We start from the raw sequence: 18,329 nt of genomic DNA, 5'->3' as shown, positions 1-18,329 counted from the left end.
AAGGAAACTGAGGCTCAGGAGAGCTAAGGAATTGCAATGGATTGCAAAACCTAAGACTAATGACAGAGGCTTTAAAAACACAGCTCTGGCTGGGCATGGTAACTCATGCTTGTAATCCAAGCACTTTGGGAGGTGGAGGCAGGCAGATCATGAGGTCAGGAGTTCAAGACCAGCCTGACCCATCTCTACTAAAAACACAAAAATTAGCCGGGCGTGGTGGTACGCGCCTGTAATCCCAGCTACTCAGGAGGCTAAAGCAGGAGAATCGCTTGAACCCGGGAGGCGGAGGCTGCAGTGAGCCAAGATCACACCACTGCACTCCAGCCTGGGCAACAGAGCAAGACTCATCTCCAAAAACAAAACAAAACAAAACAAAAAACCCACAGCTCTGAGATTTTTATTCCTGTTGGCTCTGCCTTGGCAGAAGAATGAAGGTCTGTCCCCCATCTTGTTTACTGATAGTACCCCAGGGATCTCAGCATGGCTTCAGGGAAGCCGTCATCCTTCATGATCTAGAAGAAAACAGCTGCAAGAGGATTCTGGCACCCTTTACACCACACAGATTTCCAGGCTCCACATACTCACACCCCAATCCCATCCCCCACCCTGCAAACATTAACATTAACATTCTCTCAATCTCTCTTCATTGCTTGCGTCAATACATTTGGTTTCTCTACAAAAGAAGTCAATGTCTGCTTATTTTTTCATTAGTCACTAATGCATATTCCTGCTAGGAGGAGATTCTGCTGATCCATACAGATTGTCTCTGCTCACACCTATTAGAATTTTTAAAGCCATGTTTTTGGCAGCAAGTGGCAGCTGAAGAATGAGACCAGCTGCAGGAAATTAAATTGGCCGGACTTTCCCCTTTGGCATAAGCTGTTTGGATTTCTATTTTCTCCCTCCTCCCTGAGCCTAGATTTTCCTAAAACTTCAACCCGATGGGTCACAATGAAGGACCCAAGCAACCTTCCAGTGGCCTCATTGTCAGTGGGGAAAGGGGTGTGTAGCCTGAGTAATTTCTGTGCCTTTCTCTAAAAGGGTCATGTTTAGCAGAATGGATGGCACCAATGCAAAGCCATTTGTGCAGGCATGACCTTGAGCTCAGTGAGCTGAACTGGAGAAGGGCAGGAGAGATTCCAAGGAGAAAGAGGACTGAAAGGAGAGCCAGAGAAAGTTATTGTCAGAGAATTCCGGAATGCAAAGATTGGACAGGCTTTCAGTCCAGGAAGTGGATTTCCATTTATGAACTAATTCCATTTAACTGGTAGTAACTGCCTGGAACACTGGGATGAGAAGGATATAGACTGAGTCCAGGCTCAGCAGGAAAAAAAAAAGTCATGACCAATTATTGAATTGATGTCTACCTAGGCTTGGGAGAGGGGAGCCAAGGGACATGTGACATACGTTCACTCTGCCTAAATTAATCCTTCTCACTCTACAGAAAGCATGAATGAAGCCCAGAGTTGAGAATCAACTTGTCCACAGCCACAGAGCAAATCAGTGGCAGAATTGGCCCTGGAACCCAGGTGTTGCTTTTGGCATGATGCCATGCAGCAGAGATGACATCATCAGAGAAGAGAATTTTTTAGTGGAAGAGTATGCATAATTCTCCATAAGCAATGTAAGGAAAATGAGCTCCGAAGCAAGGTATAGAAGGCCCAGGCTCTCTCACTAGCCCTGCGATGCTGGGAAAAGCACTTAGCCTCTTGGCAACTCAGTTTCTTTACCTGGAAAGTGGAGGGAAAATGGATTAAATGCTCCCTAAGGCATGTTTTAGGTTTATGCTTCTGTGATGCTCTAGGGTAACTGAGACATCTTATGAAGTGATAAAGATGCGGAATGGGATACAGATGGCCACAGAGGCCTTGAGCGTGCTTCAGCACTCCAGCACCGAGGACAGCTTCTCATTCCAATGTTTGCCTTTGATGGTGGGCAGGTTGGGGAAGAAGGTGCCAATCAGCCCTACACCCCTGTGTCATGAGACCTCAAACAGGAACTTGGGTCCCATGTATGACTCCTCTGACATACTTCAAAACAACTGTAACAAACCTGCGGAGATACCTGGCATCCCAGATCCCACCCAACCCTCCTCTCCTTGCTGAGCTTGCTGCCCTGGAAACAAGAGCTTGCTCTGGGAACAAACTAGGGGGAAATATGAAATTTCAGGTGATGGCAGATCCCCACTCTGTTTTTGCCCCCTCCTTCCTTGTTCTCCTGAACTCAGTTATCCTTTACCCGGATCAATAAAGAGATGGAAGGTTTTTTATGCATAAACACAGAGCTAGGCCCCATGGAAAAAGAGAGGTGAGAGGATAGATGACCCTTTTCCTAAATGAGTTCATAACTCCAGAGAGACAGACATCTGCACAATCAAAAATATAAGGGAATGTTGGATAATGCCACAATGGAGACCAGTAATCTCCTGGGGGTGGGGCAGGGGGCAGGTGAAATGCATCTGGATTGTTGGGGGGAGGATTCTATCACCATTGCTTCCACCCTCCTGAGGAGCTCTCCTTAACAGGGAGACCAAGTTCCCATGTATTCCGATTGGCTAGCAGGCCTGTGCCTCTCTCTTGACTGTCAGCTCCTTGAGGACAGCAAATGTGTTTACATTCTGCTGTTTTTCCAGATGGCCAAGGGCAAGGCTTGGCACCTATTAGGCATTTGGAAAAAAAGAGAAACCAAGTCTTTTCTACCAAATTCTGCACATTCCTTGATGGCAGGGGCCATGTCCACTGAAGCTCTGATGTCAGGTGGTGGGAACAGTCAGGTAGACATGGGTTTAATTTTAGACCACAGTGGCCACGTGACCTTGGGCAGGTGACTGAAACTCTCAAGATCAGCTTTCCTATATGGAAAATGGCAAAAATAGGATCAAACGCATAAGATTATTGTCTGGATTAGATATCAAGCTTCGCATTAAGTGGCTAGCACCGTATCCAACACATAGCAGACCCTCAGCAAATGTTACTTCCCTTCCTCTCTCCTCTGTACCATGCTCCACTCAGTACCTACTGGGGTGTTTTAGCTAAAGTTTGTAGAATGCAAAGGACAGCTATGGATGACTTCATCCCTTATAAATGGATGCCAGCTCAGCCTCTGCTCACACCGCTTCATGTTTTTATGGGGACGCAAATGGAGTTTGGGTGACTCTGTTTAAACTGATTTTTAAAAGTTGTTTCTTGGAACAGAAAGAGCTGCGAAAGCTGGATTGGGGGCGCACAGCTGATTTCCCCTGGAGCCCTGGGCCCAGGGTAGGGGTCCTCTCAGCAGGTACCTTGACTCGGTGCATGCTGATCCCGCTCATGCTGCTGCTCCTGTCAATGAGGAAGATGAACTCCCCGTGGGCCTTTCTCAGGCACGGCTGGACTGACTGGAGGTCGGGACAGAAGTTGAGCATGATGACGGAGTGGTGGGGAATGTCTTTGTGGAGGCGTTTTCGAATGATTTCTGTCTGGAAGAGAAAAGAACACTCTGGGCAATCAGGGGGTCAAGAGGTATTCCTGGGGACTCATGCTGGTCCCCATCACTCACCGTGCACCCACATCCTGCTCAGGCTCTGCATGGAAGACTTCCGGACTGCCTGTGCTCAGCTCCTCTGTTTGCTAGACCTTCATGGGTTGCAACAGCAAGCATGGACTTTGCAGACAGAAGGACTTGGGTTTGAATCCCAGCTCTGTCACCATCCAACTGTGTGATATGGGGGCGAGTCCCTCCTCTATTTACCCATTTGTAAAATGGGGCAAATAATGTCCGCTTCTCAGGGTGGTTGTGAGGATGAACTGAGTCAGCACAGACACGAGAAGCCCGTTGATCGAGTAATGGTCTCTCGCTTTTACACTCAGTGTGTAAACTGCTCTCTGGGTCGTCTTGGCTGTGAACCAGGCTTCCCTGGTTTACCAATTCTCTACCATTATTAAATTCCTACTCACTCTTCAAATTCTACCTGTTTGGAAAGGCTTCCCCAATTTCCAGGTGGACTTAATTACTTAGTTTCCTCATCCGTGAAATGAGGACAAGAAGACATACCTCACTGAGTTGTTGCATGGGTTCAATGTACTTGTGAAACTGGCTGCCTGGCAGACAGCAATGGTCTCTAAACAGCAGCCATCATTGCCATTGCTGGTGCTGCTGTTGTTGGTCCTGGAGGCCCAGGCACTTCTCATACTGAATAGTTTTTTGCTCCGATCTCTGCCTCCTGTCAACTTGTTTGCTATTATACTTGAAGGCAGGTCATCTCTTAGCTTCTTTTACATCTCCAGAATTTAACATAGGGCCTAGTCCAGAGATGGATCAGTAAAGATTAAGGGAAGGACAGAGCCTTGGTGTTTATCCTTTTATGTGGCCTCCTAGCTGGCCCTGCCAGGACCCTTCCCCTTGCTGCCCCCCCTCCCCTTCACACAGAATCTCATTTCCTTTGTTCTCATGCTGCTTTCACTTTCCACCCCGACTTTCTCTCTCTGTCTCCTTATCTGGCTGTCTCTGTGTGTACACGTGTCTCTGTGTCTGTTTCTCAGTTTCTGTCTATTTGGGTTCCTTCCCCATCTCAATAGATGACATCACCACCCACCCAGTTGTTCAAACCAAACGCCTAACAGTTGTCCTCGGTTCCCCTCTCTTCCTCACTCCACACATTCCATCCTGCAGCAAAGCATTGCCAGTCCTGTTGCTAACATGCAGCCAGAACGCGTCCACGTCTCTCTGACTCCACTGCTACTGCCCATGTTCAGGAGAGGACTGTCTCTCTCTCTAGACCTTTGCAATAGTCTCCTGCACTCTTTGTCCAACTTTTCTCTCCCTGTGGTCCATTCTGCAGAGAGCAGCCAGAGCAACTGTTCTTGTCATTCTCTTGCTCAAGCAGTGCCCTCACTGAATACTCTGAACCATGGTTTAGGAAGCCCCCTGTGGCCTGACCCCTGCCTGCCTGTCCACATCCTCTCTACCCACTCTGCTCCCTACATTTCAGCCACACTGACCTTCTTCCTGTTTTCCAAGCAGGTCACCATTGTTCTGCTTCCTGCTCTTTCACCCCTTGTGCCCTCTCCATCCATTCCTCCCACGTTGGGCTCTTGGTCTTCTGCTAGATCTCATCCTCAGACAGGCTTTTGCTGACACCCGGCTAAAGAACACCCAGCGCCTACTACTCATGATCATATCAGCCCTCTCCAAACAGATCTGGCTCATTGATTTGCTTTTTTATTTTTATTTTTTGAGACAGAGTCTCGCTCTGCCACCAGGCTGGAGTGCAGTGGCACTATCTTGGCTCACTGCAACCTCCAGCTCCCTGGTTCAAGCAATTCTCCTGCCTCAGCCTCCCGAGTAGCTGGGATGACAGGCATGCGCCACCACGCCCAGCTAGTTTTTGTATTTTTAGTAGAGATGGGGTTTCACTGTGTTGGCCAGGATGGTCTTGATCTCCTGACCTTGTGGTCCGCCTGCCTCGGCCTCCCAGAGTGCTGCGATTATGGGGGTAAGCCACTGCGCCCAGCCTGATTTGCTTTTTTTCCTCTGTCTTTCCATCCCAGAATATAAGCTCCATGAAGATAAAGACTGTGTCATTCTCAGTATTGACCCCCTAAGATTTATTTGTTGAATAAATAAGTGAGGGAATTAATCTGTGTGGGCCTTTTTGTCTGCCACCGACTTGTGTGTGCATCTTTTCGTGTTTTTTTTTTTTTTTTTTTTTTTGCCTCTGTTACTCTTGGCATCTCTGTCTCTCGTGCGTGGTGTGCCCTTTTATGTGATCTACCCTCTCCTTGCTAAACCAGGGTTTCTGACAGCTTGTCCCACCCACTCTTCCTGATTGATGTTCACCCTGTGGATACCCACAACCCACTCTTCTCCCTGACAAGGGATCTCACTGTCTGTCTCCCACGTGAAGCCCCTCCACCAGAGGCCACAGCCCAGACTGGCTCTTTTGATGACAGAGCCCTAGGCAGCAGCAGCCACATCTGCCAGTGAGAGAGGCCACCTCCAGAAACCTTATCTGCCTCTCAGAGGGACTGGGTGGGTGCCCTGGCTCAGGATTCTCTAATGTCTCCTCAAGCTGCCATTATCCAATTACAATAAACTCATCATTTCTTAGCAGCTGTGGGTTGATCGCTGTCATCCCTGGAGTTTGTGAGAAAACAGGCTATTTGCATAACCAACCCAAGGTGGCAAGTTAATTCTCATTTGCTTCTGCCATCCCCGAGCTAATTATTTAAGGCTTGGCAGGCACGGCAGCCAGCCCCAGGCCTGGGAGGCCCATTGGGCCCCACTGGCCCACAGGCAGCAGTTCTCAGAGCTCAGTGGGACCTCTGGCACTGCTACCCCCTACTCTGAGGACCCCCGGCTCCAGCTTCTTCTCCCAACTGACTCGTATGGCTGAGGGGCACCTCTGGGAGAGCATGTGCTTCCAGAGGGGTCTCTGTCCACTTCCCCACCTTGCCACTGCCCTGTGCCAGCTAGGCGGGCAGAGCATGGGTGGTGGTGTGAAATCCAGCTCAACTGCCCCCACAGAATCCATTCTCATCCCTTAGCCTCCTGGTCACCAAATCTAACTTCTGAGATCACAGTCTTTCCCTTCCTCCAGCTTACTGGTGATCTTTGGGTGCTACATCTCAGTTTTCTCATCTAAAAAGGGGGCTAATGGAAAGAGGTGAGCCATCATTCTGAAACCTATCTTGGCATTCAGGACCTGGCTCAGTGTGCAGGACCGTGAGCGGGAGGCAGAGCACGGGGTGTGACTTGTGGCTGACGCTCAGCCTCCAATGTTCCCTTTCCCATTCCTGCCCCCTGGCCAGGCCTCCTTGTCCTGCAGCTTCATGAGGTGAGGGACAGCAGAAGGAGAGGATCTTTCTCACGCTTTCCCCACTCTGCCTTTGTCCTTTATGTCATAGCAAGCAAGGGCCTCAGAGGGAGGAAGAGCAAGAGGCTACTCAGCTGGTGGGTAAGGGAGGTCCAGGAGGTAAGGAGCTGAAGGGTCCTGGGCCCCCCTGGGGATGCAGAGGCCTGGAGGAGGCCAAGGCCATTTCTGCCACCATATATAAATTTTCCTGGCTTAGGCACCTGCTAGGTCCTGGAGAAAGGTGATCTGGCAGGAGGCGGGAATAGAGCCGGGATGACGGGGCATCTGAAAGTGCCCTGCAGTGCCCCGGGGCCCACGGAAGGAAACGCTTCTTGCCTCGTGTCTGCCTCCAGCTTGCTAGATGACCTCAGGCAGGTTACCTCCCCACCTCACTGTTCAGTGGAGACCAGGCCTCAGTGCCACCCCAACTCTGCCACTATCCGCTCCCCACCTCGGTTGTCCTCACCTTCCGCTCTGCACTGCCGTTCTTCTTCATCCCTTTAATGAAATCTGTTCTTCCCTTCAAGTGCTGGTCAAACTCTCCCAGCGTCATGTCCCCTTTCTCTATCAGGACATGGGGCATATGGGGCTCTGCAGAGATGAGATTGACTTTCAGCACTTGGCCAGGTATCGTAGGAGAAGGATGCTGGGGGCTTTGGTTTAGGTGCAAGATTCTCACAGGGGTGGGACTCCCAGTTGGAAGCGGGGTGGAAGCCCTGGCTGCCTGAAGCAGTGTAGGGCTTGGGAAGACTCCTTAGCTGGGAGGCAGGGGAGACTAGTGGCCATGGGTGACTCACTGCCCCTCTCTGGGCCTCAGTTGAGCCATCTGTAAAACGGTAGTAAGATGGGGTTAAATGACTCTCTGATGTGTTTAGGTCCCGACATTCTGTGAATTCTTGAGCAGACAAGAATTTCTCCTTGAGGCTACAGAATTTCCAGGGTCTCACTGAGCTTTGGGTTTCAAAGATCCTCTGTTCAGTTGGCCTGGGAGTAAAGTGCCCCGATGGGTGGATGAGACCCTAGGCCTCTGGAGCTTGAATCAGGGCAGGAGACACTCGATTCCACCAGCTAGAGCCAACTTTCCCTGAAGGCAAGTAGTGGGTCTCCTCTCCTTGGCCACACCCCCCCGACCCGTTCGCTGGCTAGCTAGCTGCTGGGCAGGGGGCCACGTGTTCTGTCCCCACAGGATCAGCACCTCCTCTCTCCCACAGGCAGCCCAGGGGCCCGTTGTGGGGCACCGTACCGCTGGGGTGGATGAGGATCTCCACAGGCCGGTCAAAGGTGTGCTTGTTGGCCAAGGTGATGATGATGCTTTTGGCTGAGCTGGCAGATGGGGCGGCGTCGGCACGAATCTCATGTGTGGGACTCTCTACCCCTGAGTGGCATAGAAAGGCAAGGGGGATATAGGCTCATGAGGTCAGGAGAGAGAGGAGTTCGCTGGGGCACACCAATATCCAGGCCAGAGATGAGTGACATGCCAGCCCCATTAGGGGCTCCTGACCTGCAGTGTGACCATGGCCAGGCTGCCTCAATTTCCCCACCTGTAAAATGCAGGCTTAGATAGATGGTGTCTGATGGCTCTTCCTGCTCTGAACTCAGGATCTAGTGGGGGTCGGAGCAGTTGCATTCTTACAGGGCACGCACAGCCCCCAGCATGCTGCCAAGCAGATGGCTCCCAGTGCTCCGTTGGAGGGCGCTTTTTTGATGGGTGCTCCATCAATGCACCTCACACTGGAATGCAGTGTTGCTCTAGGAGAGCACGCACTGACAAGAAACCATATCCTAGTGTCCTTTTAAGGCTCTGAGTGGTTGTGGGGAGAACCTTCAGAGCAATGGTTCTTAATCCTGATTACATGTTAGAATCTCCTGGGGAGCTTTTAAATGTTTCCACACCTGGAACACACCCCAGAATCTCTGGGGGTTGGGATCTAGGATGCAGGATGTTTGGGTTTCTCTGGGTGCTTCTGACATGCAGACAAAGTGAGAACCAGGAAGCAGCTTTAGAGCTGTGGCCTCTAGGAGAGGACCAAGGGCCACCATTCCCCACGGACATTCTTCCCAGGAAGCCACTGGGGTGAAAGTTGGTTGCCTTGAAATCCATCCCGGGAAGGGACTTATCTTTGGGCTGCTTGTTGGGGCCATGGGAAATGGGGGTCCACAGGCTTTGTGTACTTTAGTTGGTCTGCCATCTGGGCCAGTTGGCTTCCCTTCCCACCCCCGTCCCATCCCTGGCAGCCTTTGGCTTTTGGCCTGAAGCCCTCCCATCCCGTCTGGACGTCTCCCTCTCACCTGCGAGCAGACATGGCCCACGGATCTCCAGCTGGAAGTTGAACTCATACTCCATGGGGTTGGACACGTCGGTGTTCAGGAGAGTTGCCAGGCACAACTTATTCCAGGCACTGTCTTTGCTGGAAAAGGGCCTGTCTTTGCTGGAAAAGGGCCAGGAGAAGGAAAGGAGACCAGACAGGGTGGAAGCAGGGTCCCAGAGCAAGAAGACAAGGAGAGGACGATGAGTTTCAGGCAGCCCAGCCCACCAAGGGGGCCCCCAGACCCATACTCTCCCACTCAACCTGACCCCAGGGAGAGCCTGGATTCTGATGTAAGGCACAGCCACCTCCAAGGAGCACCCAAGCTGGGCCAGGCAGCAGGCACGGTGCTCCCGAGGGGTAGCTCACATCGTTCTCACCGCAGCTCTGGGAGGAGATGTCAGGATCTCCACTTTCCATGCAGGGAATCTGAAGCTCACTGTGGTGAGGTGACTGGCTCAAGTTCCCACTATTTTTTTTTTTTTTTGAGACGCAGTCTCGCTCAGTCACCCAGGCTGGAGTGCAGTGCTGCTATCTCGGCTCACTGCAAGCTCTGCCTCCTGGGTTCATGCCATTCTCCTGCCTCAGCTTCCTGAGTGGCTGGGACTACAGGCGCCCGCCACTACGCACGGCTCATTTTTTTTTTGTTTGTGTTTAGTAGAGACGGAGTTTCCCCATGTTAGCCAGGATGGTCTCGATCTCCTGATCTTGTGATCTGCCCATCTCAGCCTCCATTCCCACGATTAAGATTTGGCAGAGTCTTGGCCCAGATCTCCTAGCCTAGGTCTGTCTGGCTCCATGGAGAAAGAGCTTGTACTGCGTCACACCATGTCCCGAATCTCTTCTCTGTCTCTGTGAGCTGCAAGCCCTGCGAGTCGTTTCTCCTCTAAGTGTTTGTTTTCCTGTCCTTTAAATGGGGACAATACTTTGCAGTTGCTTCGAGGACTCCAGGAGCAACTGCTTAGCCAAGTGTCTGTCACCTGCTGAATGATCATGTTTCAGGACCCTCTTTCTTTGCAATCTACACCCCATCTCCCATCCTGCTCTGTCTCCACAGGCACACCCCCTAAGGGCTTTAATCTATGTCCTTCCGTAGGCGCACATCCTTGTAAAATACGTGGCAGCATTTGGGTGTGATTGTGCTTTAAGCTGACGAGATTGCCGTATATTATGAGTCTCCTTCAATCTCTTACTTTTTTTGGCACAATGTTTTGTCTTGAAACTCTAGGTGGCTGCAAACCCAAGTCCTTGCTGCTAACTTGATGTCACTTGGGGGCATCCATTACATTGTACTTGTTCCCAGCTCAGCTTCCCTGCATCCACAAATAGCGCCACCATGAATATCCCTGTCCGTGTTCCCTTTGGACTTGTGAAAGAATTTCTCCATGATCCCTGGGTGAAAGGCCACACCAAGGATTGCCAGATTGCTTTCCAGGGTGGATGTCCCCATTCCCAATTCCATTAGCAGTGAACAAGCATCCCCCTCTCCTCACTAACACTTGGCATCATCTGGTTTTTGAATTTTGTCTTGTGTCACTCTCTCTGAGCTCCTTTGAGATTCACAGGGGTTTGAGGCAGTCTTTTCCAAGAGTGTCACTCTTAACTCTGCCTGATGGAATGGGCAGGAATAAGCGTATTAGGACCCACTCAGTGGCATCAGGGCCACCTGAGCCTCTTGTTCTCTGATCCACTGAGGTCCCGATGTCCTAGCTAGGCCCTGCCTTTCAAATGCACAAGGCTCATCATCACTGGCAACACTTACAAAGACAACACACAGGCTGGGTCTCTTTGGCCTGAGACTGGCTTATGCCACCAGCTTCTCTGTTGTGCCAAGTGTCGTCCTTCAGGGCCCTGCATGATCCCCCTCGTCACCACCCATCTGACCTCTCTCCTTTCCTCTCTCATTCTGCGATAGCCACACTGGCCTTTCTGCTGCCGCCGTGACACATGGCACCTGCTGCTGCCTCAGGGCCTTTGCACTTGTGACTCCCTGCACAAAATATTCCCTCTAGACTATGTCCATGGCTTGCCCCCTTCATCCAGGTCAGGCCACAAATTATGCCTAGTTCTTGTGCATTGGAGCTAAAATAGCACTCGTCCCACTCTGTTCCCTTCCATCCCCCACAGCACTTATTTTCATAGAAAATGATCTCAGTTGTAAGTGACTGTGACCCACCACCTTTTCCCTCCTATACCACCAGGGGAGGACAGAGAAACTGTCCAAGTACTGGGCTTGTCATGTTCCCCTCCCCATCCTATGGAAACCTTCTTAATGGCTCCTTGTTGCTTTTGTGAGAAACGCAGTCTTAGCCAGGGCCGAAGGGCGTCCAATGCCTCTGCAGCCTCATCGCGTGCCACCTGTGCTTCTGTTCCTCTCCAGGGCCCTGTCCTTGCTACCCCAAGGCCTTTGTCCCTGCTGCTGTCGCCCACAGGAACGCTCCTCTCTGTGACTACATCCTCCGCATCGTTCAGTTCTCAGCTGAAACACCACTCCTTGGAGGAGCCTGGCCCCGCCCCTGGCCCCCCAGGTTGGGTCCCTCTTTTATACTCTTAGCCCAATAAACTTCGCCTTCCTTGTACTTTTCACTCAATAACACATTCCAGTACATAATTAGTCACATAATTAGTTGTGTTATTCGTTAGATAATGGTCTTCCACCAAGTTCCAAAATGTCAGGAAACATGTTGGTTTTTCTCCTTCTCTATCCCTAATAACCAGCTCAGTGTCCGGCACATCTTAGGTGCTCAGAAAGTACCTCTTGAGTAAAGTTATGAAATTTGGACAGCTTGGAAATGCTGATTCCAAGCTGTCCAAATTTCATAACTTCTGGCCAGTACCATTACAGGGGCATTTCAGGGATATTTTTAAGTGCTCTAAAAGTGAGCAGGGGAGAAGCAAATGGCTCAGAGGGTGGCAAACGTACAGCAGAGCCTCCCCATCTCCTCCCTGTCTCCCCCCACCCCATCCCCTACTGATGTCATCTGACGCACTCTCTGCTGCCCACCTGGGACTCTGATTGGTCTGGGCATGGCTTCCTTACCCCTGGGCCTGTTGGTTGGAGGTGCCAGTGCTCTTGGTGCAGAACTGGGGCACAGTTGGGGCACAGACAGCCGGCAGAAGGACCCTCACAGCCCCGCTGGGCAGCGTCGGGAGCTCCGAGGAGGTGCTGATGAAGATGGCGACATTCTCCATGGGGGCAATGGTCCCCAGGTTGGCCACGAACAGGATCCGCTCCAAATCCTCGTCCAAGGTCACCTTTCCCGGTGTGCAGGAATGAGGGGCGATGGAAACCCCCTCTTGCAGAATGTTCCCTAAGTGCCAGGCTGGCGTCAGGGGCTGTACATAGATTATCTCTGATCCCCTCTAAGATTGCTCTTGTGATAAGTGTGAGTGGCCCCATTTTGCTGATGGGAAAATCAAGGCTCAGCTTGAGGGTGTGACTTGTGAATAAGCAACCCATTGAACCAGGATCTGAACCCCCATGCGTCTGACTCTAGGCCTGTGAACTTTCCACTCTACTTTGCTGAGAGTGGAAAACTTGGACTCACAAAACCCCCAACAGAGGGTCACATCTTCATCCTCCAAACTCTACTTCCCACCCCAAGAACCGAATCAAAGCATCCTCCACCTTGGGGATCCATACTTTTGCTCATGCTTTTCCTTTTATCAAAACACCCATTCCTTCATCCCTAATTAGCCAGTCTACCCACCCATCCAACCCCTCCATGAACACCTCCCTGGTCCCTGATCTGGGCTGGTCTTTTCCTCTAACATCATCACAACCTCTCTTGACACAGCCACTTTCCACCCCCTGCTCCCATCATGGTTACTCCTAGACAGATCCTAACTAGCCTTTCAGACTGTGATAAATCATAACAACTCAGGGACAACTTTGCACCTTACACAGGATGAGTGCTCATCGAACATTTTAATAACCACGTGAACAAACTTCACCTTGATCGTAGACCCAATAGTAAGACTCTCTTACATTCTATTATACCTGGTCTATGCTGTAACCCTGGCTCTTCCACTAACAGGCTGTGTGACGTGCTGCCTAAAAGGCACTAACAGCTGTCTTTTACTGACCTTGAGCCAGTTGCTCTCCCTCTCTGAGCCTCAGTTTCTTCAGTAGCAGGCATTAGTAGCCACGTTTTGAGTATTTACTGTGATGTGAGTCCTCTGCATGCATTATCCTGGTTGAGCATCGGGTGAGGACAGCTATTTATTCCATTTTACAGAGGGGGTAAATTTTTTCTCTGAGCTCGCACCATTTGTGAGCAACAGGAAAGGGAGTCAAATCCTGGTGTGACTTGTCCCACAGCCTCTGAACTTAAAAGATATGTTATTCTGTTCTCCAGAGAGACCTTTAAAATCCTTTTGTTGCCTCCCTTCCTTTGATCCTCACACTTTTGAGGTGACAACAGAAAGTCAATTACCTCTGTCTTACAGACAGTGAAGCTGAGGTTCAGAGAAGTTAATTATTGGCCCAAGGTGGCACAGGATTCCGTCCAGGATTCCTGACTAGTTCAGTGCTCTTTCTCCCTCATATCCCACTGCTATCCTTGCAGTCGGCCTGAGGCTCCAGCCCAGGCAGCCTCTGGCTGACCAAACCCCAGTCCCGCTGCAGCCTTTCTGGTCTTACCTGTGACTGTTGGGGATCGAACGTGGGAGGCATCGAAGTGGCCACTCTCCAGCTTGGCTTTGTCCTTGATCTGTACTGTCACGACACGGTCAGCAATGACTGCTTCAAAGCCGATCACCGTGGTGCACTCATCCAGGGGGTACACGAAGAGGCCTGTAGGAACAGGGCCCAGCATCGTGGGGTGCCCCAGGCCCACCCTGCACACCCCTTGCCTGGAAGGAAGCTGAACCCTTGGCCTGCTAGTTGGGTGGTGCCCACTGTCACTTAGTGGATGCCGAGAGGCCTCGGCAGAGAGCCAGACTGGGACCTCCCAGGTGGGTAAGTGCAGCGGCAGGGCCAGCTCTTATTTTGCAGGTGTGTGAGCCTGGTGTGGCCAGAACTTCTGATTTTCCAAGAGAGTGAAAACATGGGTTTTTGTAGGACTTGTGTGGGCCTCATAAAGCACATCTATGTGGTCAGTTTTGTTCATGGGCCACAAGTTTGCCACCGGTGTCATGGAAGATTGGGGCTTTAGAGGAAGACTAGCGTTCTAATCCAGGCCCCGTCATGTTTCCAAGCCAGGTGACCTTGGATAAGACACTTAGCTTCTCCAGGCCTCCCAGCACCACCTGTAAGATGGGGATAATGAAGCCTAACTCCCAGGGTTGTAGTGAGAATTGAAAAAATAGGCATCATTTATTAAACCACGTGCCACACATTATTATATCTTAGTGCTTCTCAAACTTGAGAAGCTCACGAATGACCTCGGGTTTTGTTAAAATGCAGATTCAGATTCAGTAGCTCTGGGGTGGGGCCAGACATCCTGCAGTTCTAAGCAGCTTCTGAGTAATGCTGGCAGCTGGGGATCACATTTACAGTGTTAAGGTCTTATTTTATCTACCCTTTTAATATCGGAACAGCACAATGCTGGGTCCAGGGTGAGCCCCTCACAAACCCCGACCTCCACTCCCTCTGGGCCTCAGTTTCCTCATCTGTAAAATGGGGGCACTTGTTCCTTCTGCATGTGGAAGGCCAAAGGGCTGTTGGAAGTTATTTGGTTATTTAGCCCCGTGAGTCCGCAGGTGGATCCTAATTTAAGTCGCCCTCTCTAGGTTTCCTTGAACACAGGAACAGGGCCATTTGCCCTGCCCAGGAGATTTCTAAGGGGAAGAAAGTTTCCCTGCAGCTCCCTTTGGGTAGTGTTGGTCCTCAGGGCAGCCCTGCAGGGGCTTCGGAACGTCAGGTGGGGCTGAGGTTTGGTCACCAAAAGTTGGTGACAAAAGACATGAAGTTTGGTGGTTACGAGGCCCCATCACTGCGGATAGGAAGGGAATCCTGGCTGGTGCCCTCCTAGCCTTCCCACAATTCCCTTCTTGAAGTGGAAGGAGAGGAGTTTGATTTACAAATGACTCTGGCAGGCCAGTGTGACTCCACACCCCTGACCATGGTTCATATTCACAGATGGTTTCTCAGTCCTCAAAGTCCTGCCTTCTGTATTACCTCATCTGCTCTGCCACAACCCAGGGCATCTGGACAGCAGAGTGGAGCATCGTGATTTTGAGGGGGGCGGCAGCTTCCCCAGGGTCATAAGAGCAAGAACCATGGCTAGGAGTGGAGGCTCCTGGCTTTGACTGAGTCTTGATGCCTCTCCTCTCGTGAGGCTCCCTGGAGAAAGTGTGGGACTGACCTGTGGACAGTGTGCCTTGCGGACTGTAAAAGTGTGGGGACAGTCTGGCGCTGTGGCTCATGCTTGTAATCCCAGTACTTTGGGAGGCCGAGGTGGGTGGATTGCTTGAGCTCAGGAGTTCGAGACCAGACTGGGCAACATGGCAAAACCCCGTCTCTACAAAAAGTGCAAAACTTAGTTAGGTGTGGTGGCATATGCCTGTAGTCCCAGCTACTTGGGAGGCTGAAGTGGGAGGATCTCTTGGGCCTGGGAGGTGGAGGCTGCAGTGAACCGTGATCACACCACTGCATTCAAGCCTGGGCAACAGAATGAGACCCTGTCTCAAAGAAAAAGAAAAGTGCGGGGACATTTGGCTGGGGCTGAATCCAAACCTCAGCTCAAATCCTGACCCTCCTTGCTATTAGCTTTGAGGCCTGCAAAGCAGAAATAGTCTCACCATTTTGCAGATGAGGAAACAGACTTGGAGGGGTGGCATGACTTGCCTAAGGTCAGTCAGCGAGTAAATGTCAAGACAGGGATTCAATGTGGAGGAGGGGTGGTCCCGGGGAGTCCCCAGCAGGTGTCCTTACCCTGGAAGGGCTGGGCTTCCAGGTTGCCATAGGTGAGGGAGGCAGTTAGGCCCAGGGCATAACCACTGACACAGGAGGTGACATCAGATGCGGTGAGGGGCAGGGCTGCCCCCGTGATCCAATTCAGCAAGCCGGGCATCCCGCTGGCTACTCAGCCTTCAGAACCTGCGAGACACAGGAAGGGCAGGAAGTGGGAAGAGGCTCCCCCAGGTCCCCTCAACCTAGTTTTCCCATTTCAGACACCCCCAAGCAATCAGAACATCATTGTTTTCATTTTCCCCAAGAACTTCCCAGTTCCTGGGAAGGAAGTGACCGCAGGATAACTACCAATCTCCCCTGAGAAGAGGAGAAGTGGCCATTCTCTTCCTTTCATTTTACAGGTAGAGAAACTGAGGCTTGAAAGCATGTGACCTGTTGGGATTCACTCAAAGCGTTGGCGCATAGTCAGGCCTAGAGCCCAGGAAGCCTCACGTTCAGCCTGGAATTCTCCCCAACAGACCATGCGAGGAGGGGAGTCGAGGGGCTCAGGCTCTGACCCCATCCTCTGTGTGTCCAGTAATCCCTAAGCCTCAGATGCTGCCTCTGCAGAATGAGGCCATTGGAATAGCTCACCACGTCCCTCCTTCTCTGACTTCAGTGAGGCTGCCCACTGCAGTGAACACTTGGTAGGTGAGGGCCAACCCCAATAGTCACCAAAGTAAGGGGAGCCACATTCTTCCAGGTGTAGAGGCTAAAACCTGGGAGTCATTCCTGCACCTCCTTCTCACCACCTCCCACCCCCCACCCGCAACACACACACACAGCCAATCCATTGCCAAGACCCGTTCTCTGGAAAAGCCCTTGTATCCATCCACATCCTCCCTTCATGGCCACCAGCACCCTGTCCCAAGCCACCACCACCTCCACCTGGACTGCAGCTCCTGATCTGCCTTTTGAATCTACTCTTGCCCAAGAATCCATCTTCCACCCACTGGCCAGAACAAACATTCTGGACAGATAAACTGGACGGGTCTCTGCTACCCCACTACCCTCTTCTACCCACCAATGGGCTCCCTTGCTCCTTGGACAGAGAACCAAAGCTTAAGGTGGCCTGGGGCTCTATGGGGTTGGGCCCCTGCTGGCCTCTCCAGCCCAGCATCACCACGGTCCCCAAACACACCCTGTGGGTCTCAGTAGTTTCCACTCCGGACACGTGTCCTGTTCCTTCCATCCCTGTGCTTGCTGCTCCACCTGGAAGGCCCACCCATGCCCATTTTTAAACTAGTAACCCCCTACTCATCCTTCATGGTCAACTTGAGTCCCCCCTGCAGGGAGGCCAGACCAGTGTGCCCAGCATCCTCTGTCATCCCCCCACAGAGCTGAGTTTTTCTCCCCAAGAGTATCTCTATCCATTTGTTTTGCTGCGTTCTGTTTCTGAGCGATGTCTGTTACTCTCTGTTTCCCATTTGAGCATAGGCGCTACCTACATACGTGGGCATGGGCCACATCGACTTTGGCTTCACCTTGATTGGACTTTGGCTTCACAACCCCCTTTGTGTTGACTGAATGAATAAGAGAATGCATGGCTTTCATCCTTGCAGCATGAAGGCCTCCATAGCACTTCTCAGGACCATGTCTCAATGATCTAGGGCCTCCTAAGACCCCCGCCCAAGTAATCACAAGCCTTGAAGAAGTGGGGTGGGAATGGGAAGCGAAGTCAAATGAAGGGTGTGGGATAGAAGTTTGAGGTCAGATTCCCTCTGTTTTTCCTGTCTGCGGGGTAGGTGCCAGGCAAAGCTTCCCTGGGCTGGTAGCCTGCTGCCCTTTATTTGCAAGGCTGTTCAATGAGTGCTGAGTACCCTGCTCTTTCTCAAAGAAGGGACTGTTTCCCCCTGAGTCCTCTCCATGTCCCCAGCTGAGATCCTCAGGTGCTCCCCCACACCCCGGCGCCCCGCCAGGCCAGCAGTGGCTTTTTAATTATGCTCTCCCTCTGGGCTCAGGCCCAGACAGCTCTGGGCTTATCTCCTGTTGGGCTGACTGACAGCAGCAGGCAGATAAAGAGCCGGGAGGGAGCTGCTGTCTCCCCAAGTGGCCTTCTCTCAGGAGATCTCTCTCCTGGTGGCCAGAGCAAAACCTGGTAACTTCAAGGGGGTGGGAGGCAGGGGTGACAGTGCAGGACAAGATGGTGGCCTTCATTTCCTGACAGAGCCACGTATCCGCCTCCCAATGTTTGCTCCCCCCACCCCCCCTCCCCGCATCCTGGTTTGCTCCTGTCTGGAATGCTGATTGGGGAACGAAGCCTTAGGGAGCCAGCATCCAGACATGCAGCTATCCC

General features: G+C 51.6%; 1 protein-coding gene across 2 annotated transcripts in view; it reads right to left on the bottom strand.

The window, feature by feature from the left end:
- Nucleotides 1-18,329, bottom strand: part of VWA5B1 (von Willebrand factor A domain containing 5B1) — a 65,633-nt gene that overhangs the window by 32,917 nt on the left and 14,387 nt on the right. Inside the window, exons 2-8 of one of the 2 annotated variants that reach the window (XM_030805413.1) lie at nucleotides 16,016-16,180; nucleotides 13,781-13,933; nucleotides 12,179-12,449; nucleotides 9,122-9,261; nucleotides 8,076-8,207; nucleotides 7,299-7,423; nucleotides 3,281-3,457 (exon numbers count right to left, since the gene is read on the bottom strand). In XM_030805413.1, the coding sequence (XP_030661273.1) occupies nucleotides 3,281-3,457; nucleotides 7,299-7,423; nucleotides 8,076-8,207; nucleotides 9,122-9,261; nucleotides 12,179-12,449; nucleotides 13,781-13,933; nucleotides 16,016-16,154 (1,137 nt within the window). In that variant the 5' untranslated portion in view covers nucleotides 16,155-16,180. The remainder of the gene's footprint in view (nucleotides 1-3,280; nucleotides 3,458-7,298; nucleotides 7,424-8,075; nucleotides 8,208-9,121; nucleotides 9,262-12,178; nucleotides 12,450-13,780; nucleotides 13,934-16,015; nucleotides 16,181-18,329) is intronic. The other variant, XM_030805414.1, reaches the window with a different exon arrangement.

The sequence above is a fragment of the Nomascus leucogenys genome, chromosome 24 (genome assembly GCF_006542625.1).
Source record: "Nomascus leucogenys isolate Asia chromosome 24, Asia_NLE_v1, whole genome shotgun sequence".
Lineage (NCBI taxonomy): Eukaryota > Metazoa > Chordata > Mammalia > Primates > Hylobatidae > Nomascus > Nomascus leucogenys.
Note: the sequence above shows the minus strand (reverse complement) of the source record. Positions and strands in the feature narration are given on the sequence as shown.